The sequence below is a fragment of the Pichia kudriavzevii genome, chromosome 1, assembly GCF_003054445.1.
Source record: "Pichia kudriavzevii chromosome 1, complete sequence".
In the NCBI taxonomy this organism is placed as follows: Eukaryota; Fungi; Ascomycota; class Pichiomycetes; order Pichiales; family Pichiaceae; genus Pichia; species Pichia kudriavzevii.
In genome coordinates, this window is record NC_042506.1 from 7,501 (window position 1) to 24,962 (window position 17,462).

The following is a 17,462-nucleotide window of genomic DNA, read 5'->3' on the forward strand; positions in this document are numbered from 1 at the left end:
TCTTAACCATACTGATATATAACGTATTCACTATTCTACCTAAAACGTCGGCTATAGAAATTTCAAGAAAATACGTTAACCAACAGGGGTCTCGCAACACAAACATTGATAGTTGAGTGGTCAACGATCCTACGTAATACACCAACCACACATAGTCCATCTATTACATATACCCCAAATTTATCTGTATCAATGTGATCAACATACTGACAATATTACTGCAATATGTTTTGATAACATGGAAACCTGGCCACAGATATTTTTATGTTTATTTCCCAACCAAACCAGTGGCTGGTGATTGTAGCTAGGGGTTTCGAGTGTCTTGAAAAGCAGCAATACTCTGACCAGTCACAAACTAAAGACAACGGTTATGTCATTGTAGTTTCATGCCGGTTGTTGTCTTATTCTATATTCTTTTTACATGATAGTCGCATCTACCTACTTCCACCGTTCAATGTTTCTGATTAACAACGTTCTGATCACTATCAACTACCAAAATTATGATTCTAAACAGCCAACGCAATATTTTAGGTTTGGTAGTATCAGCTATATTTACTAAATAGTATGATTGGTACATTAAATTCAGACAATACATCTAAACAGACTAATATTGCTCCTTATAACTTAGTTTTAGTAAGACACGATTAAGGTAAATAAACGCTTTTGAAAGATATTGCTTTAACTCTACTTTAGTTATACTTTGCTTGCAATAATAAGATGGTATTTAAGTCTGTAATAGTGCTACAACCGCTCATTGCCTGTAATTGTTAGCAATGGCGTCATTTAAAGATGTATCGATACTGCTAAGAATTAGACACTATTGATAATCAAATTAAACTAAATACTAGCTGTATATGACAAGACACTGAAAGTCCTACTAAAGAGGTGGGATAAACGTTCTATGATAGGATTTTCATTAAATCAATGAATTAGTATCCACTTGGCATTTAAGAACAGTTCCATAATTCAAGGGAATAGGCGTGAACTTCAACGAAAACTATCATCCACTTCTTTGCTCACGGTTTTCCTTATGTTCATGGTACGATGGAAGCACCCTCTTATAGAGCAGCTGATGTTGCAATACTGCAGAATGGTGTCCATTGGTAATACCTTTATAACTTATCGTTTTTTGGAAACAACCTAATTGATCTATACGGAATACGCAAGTGTTGTCTAAATTCAACTAATGTTTGATGTCCATCGGTTATTCCATCGGTAACTTGCGTGTTAGAACTTTGAGAGGACAGTCAATACCGTTTGGAATCTATAAATGAGCAATTGGTGTACCTAACAGTTGTGTAGTTGTGTATTGTCGCAGTTATGTCGGATTTCACAACTACACCCACATGACTTATGAGCTGGTCAATGACATAGTTTGATCAACTCTGTACTCGGCATGCATATCTTGGTACAGCCCTGAAGGTGTATCCTCATGGACGGGCTTCCTTGAGAAGGCAATTGTAACCGAAAAGACACACAACCAAGGAAAACGCAGGATGCTCATCTTACCTGACTGTGGATCCCTAATTTTCGGAAAAAAGCGAAAATTTAGAGAACGAGTTTTTGCAATTCAGTAGTTCCCTTGAGCATTGGTTATCTTCTTTTCGTCGATCAGCAAGGAACGCCCTTTGTCTACAGGTGAAACTGCTCACGAATAATTGTCAGACAGATCATCTTAGGGTCAATGTTAGACCATACCAATTATATCCATTAAACTTGTGTGCAAGTATACAAAAAGACACAAACGTCTAATGCATATGAGATTAAAAGTTCTTCAGCTGGATAAGGCCAGCTAAGCGTTCACTGTTTTATCGAAAGCCTTATAACAGTACTACTCAGTCCAGTCAGCAAAGATGCAAGAAATGCGGTTTGATTTAACTTTGGTTGTGACAATTGGTTGCATCTTTACCAAAAAAAAACAAAGACATAATAAAGATTATTATGACCATGGTTACTATAATCGCTTCATGTTCTGCTAATTGCCAGACTAAGAAATCAGTCTGGACTAGTATGTTATTGGATGATTATTATTAATTGGTTTTTACTTTATCTCATTTCAAGAATCAGGCCCCACGTACGATAATATAAAGGTACTTCACTATAAACAGTCTTGAAGCAAAGGGCGAACATAATTATACAATAGACGAAATGACCTTAATGTTATTGAACCATCTGAGTCCACGCATTCCTTTGAAAGTTAGAAAAAACAAATTATTTGGTTATAAAGTCTGGCTTTAATCAACTACTGCAGTGGCTGCTGTTGCCGCCATTGAATACACATGATGCAATCTCAAATGATAAAAAGAGCCACAGTGACTCAATCAGAAGTTAATAAGCATGCTGATAAACGGGATTTATTTTTTGGCGTATGAGGTTTGTATTGAACCATGAAAATGAATGAACGGACATTGAGTAATCAAGATTGAACAGCATATAACTGCCATGGGAGTTGAATAGTTCAAAAGAATCATACATGTATTCCTAACCTTGATAAGCGGCTCGGACAGTATCAATGCACATTACCGTGAACTCTTCAGACTAAAGTCAAGCTTTCCATAACCATTGTCCGTTCAACCGCATAACTCTTGTGTCACTGAGGGACCTCGAGTTTCACGCTAAGAAAGTGAAAGACGATGGTTGACAGTATCAACAATTAAACCTATGATAACATTGAAGCGGTTCAACGGATATACCATGTGTTCATTTGTAACATCAGCAGGAAATAGTGTCGTCTACTGCTAAAGACGCCGCACTTCTTGTCGCTTGAAACCCAAACTAGCGTGAAAATAGGCTTGCAGTGTTGATATTACCGGGATACCAGAGAATATCGATGGATCTGTCTTACTAAACACAAATAATAGCTTTATCCATCTAGTTTGATTAGTGAATTATAAATATATAATGGCATCAATGGCGCATTTGATAATACGAATTCTCTATCGACGTAGTAAATCGTAGAAACTTTAAGGGTAAAAAGAGCTTCAAGAATAAAAACACATAGACACTGCTTAGTTCTTCACTTCAATCTTCATGTAAAACTTATACTTATATCAACAGAAAGGTCATAAGAATTTCCAGAACAGTAAACTCGGAATCCCCAGCATTTGTTCCCATTTGCATCCTCAGACCATGAGCGCATACCCATGACAAATACAACCTATGCCACATACCAAGCTATAGGGGCACATAGTTTTGTGGGAGTGTCATGATAACTGAAATTGTATATAGACGCAAATAACTCAACCAGCCCTTGTGATTTTATTACTCAACAGTCAATGAGACTGTTTATTAAATGCTTAAAGTACATATATTAGGATTAGACATTTACCAGAAATTAGCGTATCTTCCAAATAAGTGTTCACATGAAACTGACTCTATTATTAATTTAGGATACAAGACTGTAGACTCACTTCACATATACTGAATATCCGGGATGGCCAAACATAAATAGTATCTAAATATTTCACCAGCAATTGAACGATAGCTCCTTTCATAAATCGAGGTAACAAGATTAAACCAATTCTGAATGTATTTCTGGACGATATAACACGTTGACAAAAACCGTGGTTATCATTAAGCAAACCACAATGGATGTTGTGCATCAATCTGTGAAGGAGACTGGAGAGCTTCAACAATACACTAAGTGAACATTACATTAACCAATATTCTTAGGTTTGGTTAAGATAAACACCATTTGAAATATCCTTGACATCAGACGGACGATACTAACTGGTATCTAAAACGCAGTACTACTATAGCATTAGATGTAGTATTAGATCGGATTAACACAGAATTCCAGAGGTTGCAACCTAGAACACGTTGAATAATAGACCATACTTAACCAAGAAAAAAACGGTGTTGACACAAGAGCAGCAAATATTCAGGCCACATCACATAGTAAAACAGTCAAAATATTAGACACCGTTCCAAAATGGACTAAGACTAACCCCCAATTAGAAGTGTATCACTGGTCCGAGGAACCCATAAAAAATAATCAGCTTAACAAGTATAGGCACAGAGAGCCTGCTGTCTTAACCGAAAACTAGAGACCAGCAGCTATTAACACGAAACATCCATCAGCATTTAGAATAGGTCTACTCCAAATTGCCAGGCCAATACTCATTCGTTTCCATGACTAAGTTGGAAGCACACGCAAAACTAATATCTAGTCTGAACAGGTTTCAGAGCTGACACAGAACAAATGTCCCATTTACTAGTTTAGCTTAATAAAGTTAGCCTGTTAGCACAAAGAATAAAACCTTCAATATTCAAAACTCAAATTATTCCAACATGCATGTCTATTGATTGAAAGCTGACGCCCTGTTGGGAGGTCCCTTTTTACCATACGAGCATCTCTTAGAACACATTTCCACAATGATCACAACAAAGCTGAACGTAAAAGCTGAAGCTCAAAAACTCTTGATGAAGACTACCACCACTATAGTTTCATCTACGGCACAACTAAAACTCATCCTTTAGTGGTCGAGAAAGTTAAACCGTTCACTTTAGCCACAATTTAATCAAGCTTCAATCTAACTTCATGCTTATTATCACAAATGTTGAGAATAGACACGATTGATTCATTACCTGTTGCAAACCGACGAAATTGCTAGAAGTTGGCAACATGCTGTTAATAGCTACACATTCGCAATGTGGTAATCGTATATCGGTTGCAAAATAATAGACAAATCATTCTCCAATAACGACATTGCTGAGAAACACTTATTTTTGGGTAATACTTGAGAAAATAGCAAGTTTTTCATAAAAACGCAAATGTGGAAATAGAATAATGCACCATTTGTTTGTAGTATATCACAATAAAGCAGTGAGGTACAGAAGTAAGCACCATTCTCACCAAACGAAAGTACAAACCAAACTGTCTCTTTCGTTTGCCTTGATATATTCTCCTCTATTGCTGGCAAATTCTTTTCAACTTTTACTCACTATCCAAACTACCACTACCACTACCACATGCTCTTTCTATACTCAGCACTATTTTAAGCTATTCTGAATTTCATTGCTGCACAACTGTAGGCTTTAAAACTGAACATTAATACGCAATGAGCTGGCAAATATTTAGTAACCTTGAAAAGTATTAGTTTGGATCTAAGTAGTAGACTTTGACACAGAAGAAATCACGCATAAACAAATGGAACTAGTAAGAAAAACCTTCAACTAGTAGAATTAAGATAGAATTTGCTAAAGATCCTGTAGAAGGTACTCAAACCATTTGGGAAGTTGAAGTGACATTAATAATCATCGTTTGTATGAAGATGAAGTAGGTGTGCTAGCATTCCAAACCTGACAATGGTATAGAAATCAGAACAGTAGCTAAATGAACAACTTTGTTGTGTAAATTCAACAAAATAATAAACTAACTTGAATAGCCCTTGTGTCCTTGTATAGGCATACTTACCGCTTACTCTAAAATGGCCCTTTTTTAACCGCCTCCATTAACGGTATACTGATGGGATGTGATGTTTTTTAAATGCAAAAACGTATCGCTGTCAACCTAGCCAAAAAGACAACGGTAATTGGTCAACCAGTCAACACTAAAACAAGTGGGTTTTGACTTTACTGAAAACTCAACAGCTTTGAACCGACAATGTTAGAATGATTTCAAAAACCTAAGCCAAAATACTGTATTAATACATCGAGATACAAAACGCCAATAAATGGTATTATACCACCTGACTAGTCAATCAACTTGGAATGGCGTACACGTGAAAGCCCGATAAACTCACGGCGTAGGATAAGTATCAATAATATATGGTAAAATCTTCAATCGAAAACAGCAACATATTCTGAGGCAATTCTGGTTGGCTGGACCATACACTTCCATAACACAAGAAGAGTTAGAAACATATATCGGAGACTAAAAGCCTGGTCTCCACTATGGCACTGCATTAGTAGCAAAAACAAAGCCTAATCTCTAGTGAATAGTTTCTTCTAGTATAATTAGTTTGCTCGGAATATCAAACTCCAGCTCCTTCCCTTGATACTCCTCCAACACTTTGAAGATCCTCTCAAAAAGAATCTCGTATAAAATGAATTGACTATAGTCAAATCGTCAAGGCATCCTAAACATTAATGCTGCGCTTTCAAATATGGTTTTTCGGGAGTTTGATCTAAAGCCAAATAAGTGTTGTTCAAGACACAAAAATATGAGCTCCTTGTAATCAACAAAAGGCAGAAAAATGCAGTATGCAACTTGTTACTAAGTAAACACACCAGCCTGGCTATCTTATAATCGGTTCAATAATTCCAGGCCCTATATCCACAAATGGAAATCAATACAAAATATCAGCAGAAGGTGCGTCCAAAAGTTATGGAATGAGTGGTTTTGTATGAGAATGACAAAAAACGTTTCGACCAATATGAACAGTAGTCTCTTGAGTACATCCAAGTACAACTTTAGTTTGGAGTGCTGCAAACATCAGCATTCTAGAAAAACTTTAAAAACATCTCCCAACAAATCGAACAAATTCTGAATAAACCAACAAAAGTTTCAGGCATTTGTGTAGCACGTATATCCTCAAAGAAAACTAAAATATCTTGCTCATAAACATGTACAGCATTTTCAATTATGATAGTTCCATCATTAGCCTGATATCTGTTTAGTGTAGTCAAAGGTATAATAAATGAGCATCATCACATCACCTCAAAACCGGATAGAGATTTTTCCCAATGAATAAGACCTTCTAACAATGTTCTAATTCATCACACAAATATGTATTGTAACTTCATTTCAACCAAACGTCTGATGCTTTGATTGCAATCTGAAAGCGTTTACTAAAATCATGTAAGCAACTACAAATACCGGTTGCAGAGTAGTGGATTTCCCACTTTAGTTTGTTGCCGTGAGGTTTCATATAGAGCTTGTAACTGATCCATAACCATGAGTTAGGTCGCATCGAATATTTTCTATTTGTCAACAATAAATTGGTGACCAGTGACATTTGCTGGAACACCAAACAAGTAAAGGGCAGAACGTAGAATAAACGCCTTTTTTAGACTCTTCAATTACCATACACTCGTACTAGACAGTAGTGTTTGCCCTGATTCCCTTTGTAACTATCCATATTCAAAAGTTAAGTCTTTGTTAGTACTCCCTCAACAAAAGGCAAAAACATTCAGGATATAAGTATACATACCATAACAGTGTTCGTATAAAATCAGCGGATAAATACCAAAAAATAAACTGTCTAGTTGTTCAAAACTAGGAGATGAAATCAATGTATACCCTCAATTAGTTTAAACCCTATGGATTCAAAGCAATCAGTTGCCAAATATTAGATGACTGAGTAGACTAGGATTGCAGTAATCAAACAGTAGTGTGTTTTGATGAAAACACTAAAGTTACGAATGTCAAAATCAGATGATGATTGTGTGTAGGCAAAAGCAGTACATTTTAGGGCTGCAATACCTGGTCGACATAGTGTATGTGTGGTCCATTTACATACCATCAAAAAAGACGTAATATTGTAAACAGTCAAAACAAACATCGCCGAAAGATAAAAATAAAGTCTCCCTTTTGGTGTTTTGAGAAAGATACGCGCATATACACCCGATAGCCGAGGCTGTAAAAAACACAATAGCCGAATTTCTTGGAAACGCGGTTTTTTTTTCCTGAATAGATCATTGCTGAGATTTACTGGAAGATATATCCCGCACGATAAAAGATATAATAGTAAAATTAACACTCTACAAAAAGTCAGCTAGCCTTCTCAAAATACCTAACATCTGCACTTCTTGAAACCCTAGTTAGTGAACACCTTTTAAAACAAGCACTATGGCGAAATGATGCAGTTTTACTAACTATGTAGATAATGCTCTTATTCTTTAAATAAAATCCTCTTGATTTACCGTCGGCATGTAGGCACCTGTTGAGCAATCCGGTTAGGTCCAAAGAAAAAAAAATAGCTAAAAAAGTTATCGGGAATTAGCCGACGTCCGAAATTATTTTTCCGAAATTTTCTGTTCGCTCAGAATAATCCTGTTTTTTTCTTAAACAAGATTTTTTTTGCAGTTTTATCCTTAATACGTAAGGAATGGATTCTTTTGAAATCCTGCACCTCACCTAGTAACAACAATGTTTTACTGCAATACAACCCTTAAAAGCCCTAGCAATGACAACCACTAAGGCTGACATTCTTTCGTGGGCTCTCATATCACTTGCAGCTGAACCTTATGTCGTCTGTGTTCTCGGGACTTATACACCGATTTTTCTAGAACAAATTGCAAGAGAAAACGGTGTCTTAGAGAAAGATCATTCATCACCATGTATTGCGATAAGTCAGGTTGTTAGGGGTACACATGGAGATATATTAGAATACTCAGGGGAATTGACTCAAGAGACACAAGCATGCGTATTGCCAATGTTTGGAGGTCGGTTTTATATTGATACATCAAGTTATGCGTTATATACCTTCTCCCTATCTGTTTTAATCCAAACAGTTTGTGTGCTGACAATAAATGGAATAGCAGATAACAGTAATTTAAAGAAAACGTTGATTGTTTTGTTTGGCTGTCTAGGCGGTTTAGCAACTTTTTTTTTCTTCTACTTAGGGAACAATAACTACTATACAGCTTCCTTTTTAGCCATATGTGCCAATATCAGTTTTGGTTGCGTCAGTGTCCTCATGAACGCATATCTAACAATAATGGTCAACAACTCTTCCTGTTCAGATACCGAAGTGCAACGCCAAGAACTATTGCTAGAACAAGATAATGACCAAGTAATTTCAAACAGTGAGGCTCTTGGTAAAATAGGTTCTAAGATAAGTGGAGTTGGGACTTCAACCGGTTATATCGCTGCTATGTTATTACAGGTTGTTTTTTTGTTATTGATGAACTACATGACAGAAAATGGTTACGATGTATTCTGGAGCATCAAACTTGTAATTTCTATCGCCGGTTTATGGTGGTTAATATGGCAAGCCCCTATCGCAATCTTTTTGAAAAACATTGAAAGTCTCCAAACCAAGAGTATGTCTATTAAAGAAATGGTTATACAGGGATACAAAGAATTGGGACATGTTCTTATTAATATTCGTTCTTTGAAGGATATATACTATTACCTTTTAGCGATGTTTGTTTTGACTGATTCATTAACTACAATTAATTCGACAGCGATATTGTTCGGAAAGACTGTATTAAACATGCCGGTAACTTCACTTGCCAAAATTGGTGTTTTGGTGATGATAAGTGCAATTGCAGGATCGATTGTTATTCCAATAGTTCTCATTGGCAAATACGGTTGTCGTGTAGAGAAGGTTCAGCTCCTCTTAGTATTGTGGTGTCTCTGTGTTCCGTTGTATGGAATATTTGCGCTCACCTCTGCCTTTGAGATGTATGTGCTGGCTGTGTGGTATGGTTTAGGTCTTGGGGGACTGAGTACAATCAATAGAAGTATTTACTCAATCATTATTCCTGAAGGTAAAGAGAACATTTTCTTTTCAATATACAGTTTAACGGATAGAACCAGTTCAATCGTTGGTCCTTTCGTAGTAGGTTTGATTATAAATATATTTCACAATGTTCGAGGGGCGTTCTGGATTTTAACGGCACTTTTGTTGATTAGTATACCCATTTTGTCGGTCAAATTTGATCTAGATCGGGCGAGATCTGAAAGCTTTAACTTTGGGTTGGACTGATAATAATCAGAAATTATAACACTTGTTTGTTTGTTTTTTCTATAAAAACTTTATATATACCATAAACTGTGCAAGCTCAAACTCTGAGCTGTTTCTGCGTTATTTCGGTGACTTTATTAACCAGCCAAACAGCCAAAAATGCAAACGCAAACCCTCCTAACTGTTCAACAAAACTGTGGTATCTTATTATGGTCATTAAAAACATCGTAAGTTCCAAAGTTATGGCTAAGCCCAAAATTATCAATGGATGGAGAAAGAATTCCTTCCAAGAAAACGCCTTATCTAAAGGGCTCACGTAACTTTCATCAAGCGAAAACAACTCCAAGGACTCTAGTATTAGAATAATGACACTCAATGTGAGTAAAAAAACATGGCCAGATGGATCATGACCTCCATCCCAATTACCTTTTAAAAGTCTGCATGTGGCAGAAGAAACCGCTGTTGATTGAAAAAGGTCTGGCGCTATGTCAGCCGAAACCTTGAAATAGCGTTTAAGGGCATCGGGTATTTTATCTTGATTGACATTAACGCATTGGCCCCCGGTCCAAACAAATACCTTGTCCATGATGGGAGCACCAAAAAACCATTGTGTGAAAAAAAACCAACAAATAGTGAAGAAAAAGACTCTTAGGAGAGATCTTATCAGTAGTTTTTTATTGACGGTTTCCTTACTGTAATATCTAAAGGAAACACAAAAGTAGATGGCAATCGTCCAGAACCAACCCTTCTTGACATAGTATGTGTTTACTATATTACCAGGTGACGTGAAATAATTTTCGATAGTTTCAATAGGTGAAAATTTATTCATGAACTGTCCCAAAAGAATGAAAAAAAAACATATTGAACAAACAATTATTTGCCCTTTAGTAAAGTGTGTCCTCTTTGATAACGTCTCTAGTCGGTTATTAACTAACAGCAAATGCACGCCGATAGGATGTGTTATTTCCTGTTGTGCTTGCATTCTCCTAGATACTTTGTGGTGTTTAAAAAAAAGACACAGTATTCCATGTACATGCCCGTTTACTTGTCAATGTACATTGCCATTATCGCCAGAAATTAGGTGGCAACTCAAAAAATAATTAGAAGTGAAGAGTAAAAACAGTGCGCAAGCCCGGAATCGAACCAGGGGCTCAACGATGGCAACGTTGAATTTTACCACTAAACCACTTGCGCTTGTATTGATTTTTTAGAGATTAGACAAAATACTCTTTTTCTATCTTTGATTTGAGAAATCAAATAGAAGCTTGAAGAAGATTGTAGAAGGTTAGACAGAAGTTCAAGGAGAAAGTTAAATCTTACAAAATAATATTTTTAGATTAAATAACTTTTATACAAAGAGAAAACAGCCCACATATGTTTTTGGAGAATTCAAGTTTTAAAATATATATGACAAACACAAACAATTATCCGTTTGTGAAGTACGCACCATAAGCAACATTTTTAGACTTTTCAGTGCATCTTTTCTAGTGGTTAACCATTTTTGCCTTTACAGACTAATTTTATACTGGCAAGCATGGTAAAAAATCTGCCAAGCAGGAGACACTTTAAGTTTTTTTTAGATTATAGATATATCTTAAGACGAATCCAGTAAATATCTGATTTTTTTCACGAATAATTCAAAACATTTAGATTTTAAGAAAAATATAAATTTCCGAATTCAAAGTTTTAAAAAGATAACTTTTCTAAAGAAACTTTGACTAAGAACTTTAATAAATTATTAACCATCCATTAGAGCTTGTTATTTTTGTTTAAATAAAGAACTAAATAAAGTTTGAGCGTGTAGATTCTCATATAGTAAAAAGAGCAAGACGTTAATAAATCGTTCTTGGTTGTATAGTGTAGTGGTTATCACTGTCGGTTTTGATCCGACCAACCCCGGTTCGAATCCGGGTACGACCTTTTTGTTTTTATAGTGGAGGGAAACATAAAGCAGAAGCCAGTGAAATTAAATTAGTCATTGCAGTTTGATTAGCTCAAATTTCAACAACTTTTAAGTCCTTTTCTTTATTTTTTTTTCTTGTTCTGATATAGCAGCAAACATCCTACAAAGAGAAAATGTCCGTATGCCAACCTTCTTTTGAACAACTCTGTGATTATATCGAGGACGATAAAAAGTCGAATGTTTTCCCAGTCTATAAATTCTTGAGTGCACATTATCTTACACCACATACTGCATACCTCAAATTAACTGGAGCACAAAGCAAACCTACGCAATCGTTTCTTTTTGAAAGCGCAAGCAACGGTGAACAGGTGTCTAGATATTCCTTTATGGGCGTTTCGCCATACAAAGTTATAAAGACAGGTCCTACTGAAAATGTGGAAGTTGATCCGCTAAATATACTAGAGGAGGAATTAAAGGATATAAAACAAGCCCAACTACCTGGTGTTCCAAAATTAAGTGGGGGAGCAATTGGTTATATTTCTTATGATTGCATCAAATATTTTGAACCAAAGACGAGAAATGATGATTTAAAGGATGTTCTAAAGTTGCCTGAATCATTTTTGATGCTATATGATCTTATTGTTGCTTATGACCATGTTTTCCAAAGATTTCAAATTATCAATAATATTCACATTAATAGAGAAACAGATAATAGTGATACTATAAAAGCCAAGTATGAGAATGCCTTGAAGGAACTAGAGGTTATTTCCGAAATCTTAGAAAATGGTGAAGTCAAGTTACCAGAACAGCCGAAAATTACTGAAACCGAGAACTTCACATCCAACATTGGTCAGGAAGGTTACGAGGCATTTGTTCATAAATTGAAAGATCACATAAAAAAGGGTGATATAATCCAGGCTGTCCCATCCCAGCGTATTAAACGTCCAACAAAACTCCATCCCTTCAACATTTATAGTCATTTGAGGACCGTTAACCCATCCCCATATATGTTTTATATTGATTATCTAGATTTCCAAGTTGTTGGTGCATCTCCAGAATTGTTAGTCAAATCAGATATTAATGATAAAGTGGTTACTCATCCAATTGCCGGCACAGTTCGTAGAGGTAAGACAATTGAGGAGGATAACGAATTAGCAAATGAGTTAAGCTCTTCTCTCAAAGATAGAGCTGAACACGTCATGCTTGTCGATCTAGCACGTAATGACATCAATCGTATATGTGATCCGACAACTACAAGCGTCGACAGTTTATTGCAAGTCCAACGTTTCTCCCATGTTATGCATCTTGTCTCTGAAGTCTCTGGTACCCTACGTTCCGATAAGACAAGATTTGATGCATTCAGATCCATTTTCCCTGCTGGAACAGTCTCGGGGGCGCCTAAAGTTCGGGCAATGCAATTGATTGGTGAATTGGAGAAGGAAAAGAGGGGCGTGTATGCGGGAGCCGTTGGCCATTGGTCTTACGATGGTAAAACAATGGATACATGTATTGCTTTACGTACTATGGTTGTGAAGGATGGTAATGCCTATTTACAAGCTGGTGGTGGAATTGTTTTTGACAGTGATCCTTATGATGAATACATTGAAACAATGAACAAAATGAAGGCCAACAATAATACTATTGTCGAAGCTGAAAAGTTGTACATGTAAAAGATGTAGATGAATACTTAATGTACGTATTTATATAACAACATTTAAACTCCAGTTATGCAACAATATCAATGAACAATGCATTTGCAAGTGCTCATCCAACTTTTACTATCGGTGGGGCAAAAAAAAAATCGAAAATGTGATGAGGATCTTCTCAGCAGTTTGTAATTCACATATTCGACTGATTTGCCACCGCAGATATTATCCCGTTATTCGATACAATCAAAACCCTAACAAACAACTACCATATTAATGTCTGACGAAAGGGAAAAGGCAATTCAAGAGTTTATTGATATTACGGGTCACACTAGATCTATTGCAGAGCAGTATCTAAATAAGAATGATTTTATAGTGACCATGGCTGTGAATGATTATTATAACAATGAGCACATTACACCAGGAACCAAAGCTGACACAACTCCCAAAGCGGTAAATAACCCTAACGTCAAACAACGGAAATCAGGAGGATCTACTTTGAAGTCATTTTCTGATTTGAAGAATGACAATGGATCTGACGATGATGATGGTGATATCAATTTCTTTACAGGCGGAGAGAAGTCTGGGTTAGCCGTTGAAGATCCAAACAAGAAAAAGAATGGTAGAAGCTTGGTTGACGAGTTGCTTGAGAAGGCACAAAGAGAAGCTGGCGAACCCGATTGGCGAGATAATGCAGACTCTGATGAAGCCAGTTCCAAGAAGCAAAAGTCATTTAGAGGTACAGGCCATTCTTTGGGATCTGTTGAGAATGCAATTGAATCCAAGACCATTGAAGATCCAAGCAACCAGGCACATGGCTTCAAAAAACCAGAGAAGGTTACAAGAACCATTACCTTTTGGAAGGAAGGATTCAGTGTTGACGATGGTGAACTATACAAATATGACGATCCCAAAAATCAAGAATATTTACAGCAGTTGAATACAGGTAGAGCCCCATTGAGTTTACTAAATGTTCAAATGTTTCAAGACGTTGATGTTAATGTAGATAAAAAACTTGAGGATAGCTATTACTCCCATCAAAAGTCCAAGCCAAGAGTTTTTGGATTCCAGGGAACGGGAAAGAGGCTAGGATCACCAGTTCCAGGAGAACCAACTACTGTTGAAGAAGCATTGGCCAGAGAAGAAGCTCAACAAGCTACCTTGTCGCAAACAAACACAGAAGAAACGGCCGAGAAAACTGCAGCATCAGGAGTTGCGGGATCCGGTGATACCACAATTCAAATAAGGCTAGGTACAGGGGAGAGGTTGGTCCAAAGGTTCAACTCAACTGATGCTGTTGAATCTATATATACGTTTGTTGCCAACCATACCAACGATTCCAGAGCATGGGGGTTAGTGACTTCCTTCCCAACACAGCCACTTGATGATAAGAAGCAACAGAGCATAGCAGATTCCAAGTTGAAGAACTCTGTAGTCATTCAAAAGTGGAAATGATGCGTTCGTATGTATATCTATAGTTGAGCAATATTCAGACTCGTGTAGTTATTCCTTCAGTGTCTATCAGAAGAAGTTCTTCTCTAATAGTATATAAAATGCGTTGCGCGATATCACGTGATCACGTCCTTTTTTTCATATTATAAAGAAGCTTTGCTCGTTTATAATTTGCCCTCGTATGCGGCGTTTTGAGTTTTGCAGATTTGCGAGTTTGACAATTTTTCATTTGGACAATTTTTCGTTTTTCACATGAATTGCATGTGAAAATTTTTCAAACATTTGTCGAAATTGCCTGCCGTTTCCGGAATATGACTCCTTCGAGGCGATGTACGTGTGTCTCTACGATGAACATCAACGTCGACAAAGACAGTTAAATAGCTTCCCTTGTGCCATTTTTTTCTCTTCTGCTCTCCTGTATTTCGTCCTCCCCACTTATTTTATTTCTCCTCTCCTTTCCCCCTCTCTTCTTTTGTTTGTTTCCATAAATAACCAACAACAATCACAATGGTCTCATCTGCTGTTTTAGGTTTCCCAAGAATTGGCGCTTTCAGAGAATTAAAGAAGAATACCGAAGCTTACTGGGCTGGTAAGATTGATGCTGATCAATTATTAAAGGTCGGTAAGGATATCAGAGAAAAGAATTGGAAATTGCAAAAGGATGCTGGCGTTGACGTCATTCCATCCAATGATTTCTCTTTCTATGATCAAGTTTTAGATTTATCGATTCTTTTCAACGTTATCCCAGAGAGATACACCAAGTATGAATTGTCTCAATTGGACACCTTCTTTGCCATGGCTAGAGGTTTACAAAGAAAGGCAACTGAAACCACCAAGGCTGTTGATGTTCCAGCTTTAGAAATGGTCAAGTGGTTTGATTCCAACTACCACTATGTTAGACCAACTTTCTCCAAGTCCACTGAATTCAAGTTAAACGGTCAAAAGCCAGTCGATGAATATCTTGAAGCAAAGGCTTTAGGTATTGAAACTAGACCAGTTTTACTTGGTCCAGTCTCTTACTTATTCTTAGGTAAGTCTGACAAGGATTCCCTTGATCTTGAACCAATCTCCTTACTTGAAAAGCTTGTTCCATTATACGCTGAAATCCTAAAGAAGTTAGCTGATGCTGGTGCAAAGACCGTTCAAATCGATGAACCATCCTTGGTCTTGGATTTGCCAGAAAATGTTCAAGCTGCTTTCCAAACTGCTTACTCTAAGTTAGCTGAAGCTGAAGGTTTACCTGAATTAGTCTTGACCACTTACTTTGGTGATGTCAGACCAAACTTATCTGCTATCAAGGAATTGCCAGTCTCTGGTTTCCACTTTGATTTTGTCAGAACCCCAGCACAATTCGATGATGTCGTCTCCATCTTAGGTGACAAGAAGACTTTATCTGTTGGTATTGTTGATGGTAGAAACATCTGGAAGAACAACTTTGCTGAATCAATTGAATTCGTCAAGAAGGCAATTGAGAAAGTTGGTGCAGAAAGAGTCACTGTTGCAACTTCTTCCTCTTTATTACATACCCCAGTTGACTTAGTCAATGAAAAGAAGTTGGACGAGGAAATCAAGAACTGGTTCTCCTTTGCAACTCAAAAGGTCGACGAAGTTGTTACCATTGCTAAGGCTGTCTCCGGTGAAGATGTTTCTGCTAAATTGGAAGCTAATGCGGCAGCAATCAAGTCCAGAAAGGAATCCAAGATTACCAACAACCCAGAGGTTAGAAAGAGAACTGCCGATGCTCTAGCTGATCCATCTATGGCAAAGAGAGCTAACGATTTCCCAACCAGATTAGTTGCTCAAAAGGCTAAGTACAACTTGCCATTATTCCCAACCACCACTATTGGTTCTTTCCCACAAACCAAGGAAATCAGAATCAACAGAAACAAATTCAACAAGGGTGAAATCTCTGCTGAAGAATACGAAAAGTTCATCAACAAGGAAATGGAATTAGTTGTTAAGTTCCAAGAAGAAATTGGTTTAGATGTCTTAGTCCACGGTGAACCAGAAAGAAACGATATGGTCCAATACTTTGGTGAAAAATTGAACGGTTTTGCTTTCACTACCAATGGTTGGGTTCAATCTTATGGTTCCAGATACGTCAGACCACCTATTATTGTTGGTGATGTCGACAGACCAGCTGCTATGACTGTTAAGGAATCTGTTTACGCACAATCCTTAACCAAGAACCCAATGAAGGGTATGTTGACAGGTCCAGTCACCATTTTAAGATGGTCTTTCCCAAGAGACGATGTCACTCAAAAGGTTCAATCTTACCAATTGTCTTTAGCTTTGAGAGATGAAGTCTCTGACTTAGAAAAGGCAGGTATTACTGTTATCCAAGTCGACGAACCAGCAATTAGAGAAGGTTTACCATTAAGAGCTGGTGAAGAAAGATCTGATTACTTAAACTGGGCTGCTGAATCTTTCAGAATTGCAACTTCTGCTGTTGAAGACACTACTCAAATCCACTCCCATTTCTGTTATTCTGACTTGGATCCAAACCATATCAAGGCTTTGGATGCTGATGTTGTTTCTATTGAATTCTCCAAGAAGGATGATCCAAACTACATCCAAGAATTCTCAAACTACCCAAACCATATTGGTTTAGGTTTATTCGATATTCATTCTCCAAGAATTCCATCCAAGGAAGAATTCGTTGCTAGAATTGGTGAAATTTTGAAGGTGTACCCAGCTGATAAATTCTGGGTCAACCCAGATTGTGGTTTGAAGACTAGAGGTTGGGAAGAAACTAGAGCTTCATTAACTAATATGGTTGAAGCTGCAAAGGTTTACAGAGCAAAGTATGCTAACTAAGTCTAAACA

General features: G+C 37.0%; 5 protein-coding genes and 2 non-coding genes across 7 annotated transcripts, besides 1 other annotated feature; 5 read left to right on the forward strand and 2 right to left on the reverse strand.

The window, feature by feature from the left end:
- Nucleotides 1-7,618: part of a sequence feature (similar rDNA-proximal regions on chromosomes 1L, 1R, 2R and 3R) that runs on past the window's edge.
- Nucleotides 7,619-8,129: 511 nt separating this feature from the next.
- C5L36_0A00110 (uncharacterized protein) lies at nucleotides 8,130-9,656 on the forward strand (the record flags this gene model as incomplete). Its single annotated transcript, XM_029463014.1, has 1 exon — nucleotides 8,130-9,656. One exon carries the CDS (start codon nucleotides 8,130-8,132, stop codon nucleotides 9,654-9,656), a length of 1,527 nt encoding a protein of 508 aa, XP_029318874.1.
- Nucleotides 9,657-9,732: 76 nt separating this feature from the next.
- C5L36_0A00120 (uncharacterized protein) lies at nucleotides 9,733-10,617 on the reverse strand (the record flags this gene model as incomplete). Its single annotated transcript, XM_029463015.1, has 1 exon — nucleotides 9,733-10,617. One exon carries the CDS (start codon nucleotides 10,615-10,617, stop codon nucleotides 9,733-9,735), a length of 885 nt encoding a protein of 294 aa, XP_029318875.1.
- A 141-nt stretch (nucleotides 10,618-10,758) lies between these two features.
- Nucleotides 10,759-10,829, reverse strand: C5L36_0Atrna1G. Its single transcript has one exon. It is a non-coding gene; the product is annotated as a tRNA-Gly (tRNA).
- Nucleotides 10,830-11,483: 654 nt separating this feature from the next.
- On the forward strand, nucleotides 11,484-11,555 carry C5L36_0Atrna1Q. Its single transcript has one exon. It is a non-coding gene; the product is annotated as a tRNA-Gln (tRNA).
- Nucleotides 11,556-11,711: 156 nt separating this feature from the next.
- On the forward strand, nucleotides 11,712-13,208 carry C5L36_0A00130 (uncharacterized protein; the record flags this gene model as incomplete). The annotated part of the gene is made up of 1 exon (XM_029463016.1): nucleotides 11,712-13,208. One exon carries the CDS (start codon nucleotides 11,712-11,714, stop codon nucleotides 13,206-13,208), a length of 1,497 nt encoding a protein of 498 aa, XP_029318876.1.
- A 252-nt stretch (nucleotides 13,209-13,460) lies between these two features.
- Nucleotides 13,461-14,639, forward strand: C5L36_0A00140 (uncharacterized protein; the record flags this gene model as incomplete). The annotated part of the gene is made up of 1 exon (XM_029463017.1): nucleotides 13,461-14,639. One exon carries the CDS (start codon nucleotides 13,461-13,463, stop codon nucleotides 14,637-14,639), a length of 1,179 nt encoding a protein of 392 aa, XP_029318877.1.
- A 504-nt stretch (nucleotides 14,640-15,143) lies between these two features.
- C5L36_0A00150 (uncharacterized protein) lies at nucleotides 15,144-17,453 on the forward strand (the record flags this gene model as incomplete). The annotated part of the gene is made up of 1 exon (XM_029463018.1): nucleotides 15,144-17,453. The coding sequence occupies one exon, from the start codon at nucleotides 15,144-15,146 to the stop codon at nucleotides 17,451-17,453; it is 2,310 nt and encodes a 769-aa protein (XP_029318878.1).
- Between the last annotated feature and the right edge of the window lie 9 nt (nucleotides 17,454-17,462).